This window comes from Mus pahari, chromosome X, assembly GCF_900095145.1.
Source record: "Mus pahari chromosome X, PAHARI_EIJ_v1.1, whole genome shotgun sequence".
Lineage (NCBI taxonomy): Eukaryota > Metazoa > Chordata > Mammalia > Rodentia > Muridae > Mus > Mus pahari.
This window is the reverse complement of record NC_034613.1, coordinates 62,897,161-62,904,235: the sequence shown is the minus strand read 5'-3', so window position 1 is coordinate 62,904,235 and position 7,075 is coordinate 62,897,161. Positions and strand designations below refer to the sequence as shown.

The 7,075-nt window shown below is 43.2% G+C and overlaps 1 protein-coding gene across 1 annotated transcript in view; it reads right to left on the bottom strand.

The window, feature by feature from the left end:
- Atp6ap1 (ATPase H+ transporting accessory protein 1) overlaps positions 1-2,602 on the bottom strand; it is a 7,987-nt gene extending 5,385 nt beyond the window's left edge. The window contains exons 1-2 of the mRNA XM_021187491.1: positions 2,384-2,602; positions 1,955-2,081 (exon numbers count right to left, since the gene is read on the bottom strand). Of these exons, the coding sequence (XP_021043150.1) occupies positions 1,955-2,081; positions 2,384-2,526 (270 nt within the window). The 5' untranslated portion in view covers positions 2,527-2,602. The remainder of the gene's footprint in view (positions 1-1,954; positions 2,082-2,383) is intronic.
- Positions 2,603-7,075: the final 4,473 nt, after the last annotated feature.

The window sequence follows — 7,075 nt, the reverse complement described above, 5'->3', positions numbered from 1 at the left end:
GCCAGCCTGGTCTACAAAGTGAGTTCCAGGATAGCCAGGGCTACACAGAGAAACCCTGTCTCGAAAAACCACAAATAAATAAATAAATAAATAAAATAAGAGTGAGGGGAGAAGATATTGGAACAAAATGGGGGAAGCAGATTTCAGAGCTCTCAGTACCCTGGCAATGTCAATCTCATGCCCTCCTCTCTACAACCTAAAAGTGTTTTCACTCCTCCTTCCCTCAACCCCCAGCTAGCTTCCTCTGGCTTCTCCCAGTTAGGCCCAGAGGCAATCTTAACCAGCTTCCCTAAACTCATTATGTTTAGTATACATAAGCCCAGTCTCTTTTCCTATGCTCCTCTCCTATATTCTGTGCTACATATGCAAGACTTGCCTACCTTCCTACCAACCTTTCCCCTTGTGGCATTTCTTCCATCTCTAGGTGACCTAGCAGATCATCTCCTAACCTTTCACTCATATACTAGGCTCCAGTCTCACAAGCAGCCCCTAGAAATGAATAAGAACACTCCCTTGCCCAGGGCCCTTACACCTGCAGTCACATGACTCCTTCCTGCCAATAAGATGTTATCTCCAGAGACCCTGCCTGATCTCACTGTTACCTAAAACAGTGTCCTTATTGTGTTGTCTTAGCCTGCTCCATTCTCTAGACTAAAAAGTCTGGTATCATAACATGTACCAACTTAGCTCTTAATCACTTGCCTTCACAAGAATGTTTACTTCCAAACACATAGCAAGCACTCCACCACTGTCAAAAGAAGGAAATGCTCCAAGATTGAGAGACTGTGGCTAGATGACTTATGTAGAATACTTTTCTTAGACTCCCGATATAGGTGGATATCTTCATTTTGCACTTATATAAAAGTATGGTTAACAAAGATTATTTCATGCGCCCAAAGGCTGAAAAATGATAGGACTGAGTTCTGGTCTGACCTGTTATTTACCACCTTCTGAAAGGACTATCAACCAACCCAATGACTACCACCAACAGACACAGGAACTGAAGGAGAGCATGAACAAAAAGAGCCAGTCAGGCTACTATGGAGGAAGGGACAAGCAGAGACTTGACAACCCCTTGAACAATAATCTTATGCTACATTAGAACCTTCTCATAGCTCATACTCCTGCTCTAGGTGCAGACATCTGGAATGAAAGGAAAATAGAATGCTGGCTCAGCACAAAACTGAAGGACAGGTCTGATACCCTCAAGCTGGAAGTAGAGTATTGTGCAATTCACAATTCAGCAATTTTACCTCTTCAACATTACTTTCCTTAGCAGTTAAAACAAGATAATGATATCAGTTGAATAGAGTGCACATACCAGGCTAAATAAGAGGTCATTTTCCAGTTACTCCTATTATGATTGTGACAGCTAAAAATTACAACACTGTCAACCACTAGCATGCATATATATATATATATATATATATATATATATATATATATGAATGAAACTTTGGGAAAGTCACTGATCTTATCCCAAAATGAGTCTTCTCATCTGTGAAACTGAGTAGTAATTCCGACCATGCTACAGGACATCAGAAAGTAATGCTTTGTACTAGGTAGGTATCTGGTCTTTATTCCCTTGCTTCTTTTTTTTCTTTCCGAGACAGGGTTTCTCTGTATAGCCCTGGCTGTCCTGGAACTCACTCTGTAGACCAGGCTGGACTCAAACTCAGAAATCCGCCTGCCTGTGCCTCCCAAGTGCTGGGATTGAAGGCATGTACCACCAGTGCCCAGTTAATCCCTTGCTTCCTTAAATCAAGTCCCTGCTGTTTCTGTGGGTCTACTGTTCCCACTGAAGCTTCTCCTACATAGCTTCCCAAAAATCTAGCCACACCTGCCTATACAGGTGGGACAAGGTCACTACAGCTTCACCTATGGAACGGGCAGTAGGGGTGGGGTGGAGTCAGCTTCCCTTGGACAAAGACATAGCAAGCTATAGCAGACTCACCTTGTCCTGTAGGAACAGCAGTACATTGCGGGGGCCCAGCTCCAGGGCAGGGTCTAAGTAGGTAGAAAGCTGCATATCGCTGGTGATATGACCCTCATGTGTGTCGGCCACAGGAGCCCACAGATCCCTGGAAGTGAACAGAATAGGAACTGTCAGACCTGATTTCGTTGCTTGAGATCTTAACCCTATCGGCTCCCAGCTTCACATGCAAGGCCCTGAGATCTGAACGCTCGCGGTCATGAAGCGAGTCCCTGAATAAAAGACAAGTCTCCATCTGGGCCTCGAAGCCTCTGGCCAAGGACAGCCCTGGAGTTCAGCAAGGGCGACTCGTTCACCGCGGCGCACCGCATGGCACTGATGAACCCAACCTGGCCCGATTCAACTCAGCCAAGCCGGCCAGGCCGACCAGGCCTGTCCCTGCCCGCTCACCGGTCACTCGACCACAGTACCAGTGGCACCTGCTGCTCCGTGGCCACTGCTGCTGCCACTGCCACCAACGACAGAGGCAGCCACATGACTGGAGCCCGCCGTGTCCCCATCCGTATCAGAGATACCACTGTTAACGCCATCATAGCCTCAGCTTTCAGTGAGTGCCTGGGCCTCTGAGGCCGCTGCAGATCAGGTGACCAGCACCTCCGCCCAAGCCCCGCCCTCAACGATCTGGGAGGGGCCTTCTCACATACTCGTGTGTTATTGGGCCAAGAGAGTGGCACTCATAACCAGTTCTTTTCACTGGTTAGCTGTACGTGTTTCCAGTCGCGCACGCTCCTTATGAGAAAGGAGGCGGGATCGAGCGCTACAGGCTGCTACTTGGTTCAGCCAGTCGGGTTGATTCTACAGTGCCTCATGTTCTAATATTTGCCTTTTTCTGTTTTTGCCCTTTTTGCTTAAAATCGCGATAATGGAGTCTTTTTCCTAAAGATAGACACTCCCTCTGGTATAGAAGAGAAAATGCACTCCCTTAGAATGAGAAAAGGGTCCACCTCCTGGACCCTCCAGGGGAACGCCAGCCAGCTGTTAAAATGGGCAGGATGAAGGAGAGTCTAGAGAAGAGAACAGATGCATCAGAAGGGGGGGGGGGCTCCCTTAAAGTAACAATGTCAGTGTCATTTGGCATTTAAAAGGCAGGTAAAAACGGTCAGAGAACACTGTTTTCTTTTTACTAAGCATTACTTGGCCAACAGGCAAGGGCGATCCCACTGTAAATTAGGGGGGACTCCAAAGGGAGGATTACCCTTCCTTGTGATTTTCCCTAGAGGAAGAACTGACAGCTAGAGTCAGAAAATAGAAGTTGCCAGCACAAACGCTTTGAGAGACTTTTCTGGGTTTTGTTTTGTTTGTTTGGTTGGTTTTGTTTTGAAACAGGGTTGTGGTCACTATGTAAATCTCACTGCTAGGATTACAGCAGTGAGCCACCAAACCTGCCTACACTTCTGTGCCATTTTTGTTTTTGTTTTGGTTTTTTTTGGGGGGGGGGGGTGGAGTTTGAAACAGGGTTTCTCTGTGTAGCCCTGGCTGGCCTCGAACTCAGAAATCCTCCTGCCTCTGCCTCCCAAGTGCTGGGATTAAAGGCGTGTGCCACCACTGCCGGATTCCGTGCCATTTTTATTAGTCTGTTGATTATTTTTACAAATAAGTTCAAGAAATACTACAACTAAATCCTTAACTCAGCCAGCAGGTGGATTTCTGAGTTCGAGGCCAGCCTGGTCTACAAAGTGAGTTCCAGGACAGCCAGGGCTACACAGAAAAACCCTGTCTCGAAAAACCAAAAAATAAATAAATAAATAAATAAAATCTTTAACTCTCCTAACGTATATGCTGATTAACCTAAGGCAGTGGTTCTCAACCTATGGGTCATGACCCCTTCAGGGTCAAACAACTCTTTCACAGGAGTTGCGTATCAACTATCATAACAAGCAAAAATTAAATTACAGTTATAATGTGGCAATGATAAATAATTTTAAGGTTGGGGTCAACATAATATAAGGAACCGTATTAAAGGATCGCAGCACTGAAAAACACTGATTTAGGAGGAAGTGAACTAATGTCAAGCTACAAAGATAGGTGTGTGATAAAACACATATGCTAAATTTCTAAAAAAGAATCTAGGCAGTGGTATGTACAAATTTTTATCTTTTTTTCTTTGTGTTGTAGGTACTGGTAATTGAGTCTCTTGTATGCCAATCATAAATTATATAACTGAGCTACTTCAGGGGTTAAAAGCATCAGCTGCTCTTCCAGAGGGCCTAGGTTCAATTCCCAGCACCCACATAGCAGCTCCCAACTGTTGGTAATTCCAGTTGGAGAGGATTTGACACCATCACACAAGTGGACAAAACACCAAGGCACATGAAATAAACATTTTTTAAAAATTGTGGTAAGACAACTGGACTACTACTCTAACTGATGTATGATTTTTAGTGTATTTACAATGTATTGTTTAAATATGTATTAATTAGTGTTTGACCCAAATTCATGCCCCCCCACAAAGTTGTACACGCATCTTAATTTGGAAACAGAGTGTTTGCACATGTAATCAATTTATAATAAACTCACACTGATGGCTAATGTCACAATATGGAAGGATGAGCCATAACCTGATGACTGGTCATTATAAAGAGATAAATGTACTTACTTACTTTTTGTTTGTGATGGGCTTATATAGCCTGGGGTGGCCTCAAACTCACTACATAGGCAATAATGACTTGGAATTCCTGGTCCTCATGTTTCCACCTCTTCTAAATGCTACATGCCACCACGCTAGGCAAAAGAGGAAAACACAGATGCAGACAGGGAAGAAAGCTATATAAAGAAAGACTGCAGTGATGCTACATGCCAACAATACACAAAGATTTCTGACAACACCAGGAGAGGAAAAGCAGGAACCAATTCTCTCCTAGATCTTTCAGGGCAAACTCAGCTCCATCAAAACCCTGATTTGTGACTTGTAGCCTAGAAAATTATCAGAAAGAATTCTGTTTTATTTTAAGATGTCTAGTTTGTGGCAATTTGCTACAGCACCCTAGGGAACTAATGCGCTATTTATTTGGCCTCACAGGAAGAAAATATAAGAAGAGTATTTAAGAGTGTTTTTTGGGCCAGGCGTGGTGGCACACGCCTTTAATCCCAGCACTTGGGAGACAGAGGCACATGGGTTTCTGAGTTCAAGGCCAGAATGGTCTATAGAGTGAGTTCCAGGACAGCCAGGGCTACACAGAGAAACCCTGTCTCGAAAAACAAAACAAAACAAAAAAAAAGAGTGTTTGTTGGGGAGGAAAATGTGTGTTAGATGAGGAAGGTGGCTCAGCAGGTAAGGGTGCTTGGACTAAGCCTCACACAACCTGAGTTCAGTCACAGAAACTCACATGGTAGAAAGACAGAACAGATTCCTTCTTGCAAGTTGTCTTCTGACCTCCACACCCATACTCTGGCACCTGGGAGACACACACACACACACACACACACACACACAAAGTAAATATTTTTAAATATCTCCTGTTGGGATGGAGAGATGGCTCAGCAGTTAATAGGACTGACTGCTCTTCCAGATGGTCCTGAGTTCAATTCCCAGCAACTACATGATGGCTTACAACCATTATTAAAAATTCACAACTATAAATGGATCTTTCTTTCTTTTTTTTTTTCTTTCTTTTTTTATTTTTGGTTTTTGAGACAGGGTTTCTCTGTGTAGCCCTGCCTGTCCTGGAACTCACTCTGTAGACCAGGCTGGCCTCGAACTCAGAAATCCANCTNCCTCTGCCTCCCAAGTGCTGGGATTAAAGGCATGTGCCACCACACCTGGCCCCTCTTCTTTCTTTCTTTCTTTCTTTTTTTTTTTTTTTTTTTTTTTTTTTTTTTTTTTTTTTTTTTTTTTTTTTTTTTTTTTTTTTTTTGGTTTTTCGAGACAGGATTTGTCCTGGAACTCACTTTGTAGACCAGGCTGGCCTGGAACTCAGAAATCCGCCTGCCTCTGTCTCCCAAGTGCTGGGATTAAAGGCGTGTGCCACCACGCCCAGCTATGGATTTCTTTGAATATACATTTGTGCTTGGCTGAATATTTCTGTCTAATGAAATCGTAAGTATAGAACTGTTTAGTTAAAAGCAATAAACTTATCCAGATATGTGGTACCTGCCTGTGACTTGGAGACAAGAGAATAAGGAAGTCAAAGCCAGTTTTGGCTACATAAGGAGTTTGAGGCCAGCCTGAACTATGTGAGAACTTCTCTCAAATTTTAAATAAATAAATAAACATACATAAACAAACAAAAAAAATAGCCAGGTGGTGGTGGTGTATGCTTTCAATGTCAGAATTTGGAAAGGAGAGGCAGGAGGATTTCTGAGTTCGAGGCCAGCCTGGTCTACAAAGTGAGTTCCAGGATAGCCAGGGCTACACAGAGAAACCCTGTCCAAAAAGAAAAAAAAAAGAAAAAAATACAAAGCACAGAAGCAGATAGGACCTCTGAGTTTGAAGGCAGCCTGGTCTACAGATTGAGTTTCAGGACAGTAAGGGCTACAGAGAAACTTTGTCTTGAAAAACAAATACTAATTAATCCCTAGGTTAGGGGAAGTCCTCTTTATTCGACTTTTTTTTTTTCTATTTCCTGCTTTGTTTGTTTTTAGAGCTGGATTCTAAACCCGGTGTGTAAGGGCTCTACTAATTGAGCCACATCTCCAGCCCTTTCCAAAATTTTTTTTTTTACATTTCTGTGTGTTTTGTGTGCATGCATGTACACCACATGTGTGCCTGGTGCTGGTGCAGGCCAGAACAGAACATTGAATCTTCCATACCTGGAGTTACAGATGGTTGCCATGTGGGTGAAGAGAAGCAAACCTGGTTTTCTGGAAGAGTAGTCAATGTTCTAAACTATTGAACCATCTCTCCTACACCCCCTCTTTTCTTTTTAGATTTTTAAATATTTATTTAATTTTTAAAAAAGATTTATTTTATGTATGTGAGTACACTGTTGTCTTCAGAATCACACCAGAAAGTGGCATCAGATCCCATTACAGATGGTTGTGAGCCATCATGTGGTTGCTGGGAATTGAACTCAGAACCCCTGAGAGAGCAGCGAGCACTTTTTCTTTTTTCTTTACTTTTTTTCTTTCTTTCTTCTTCTTCTT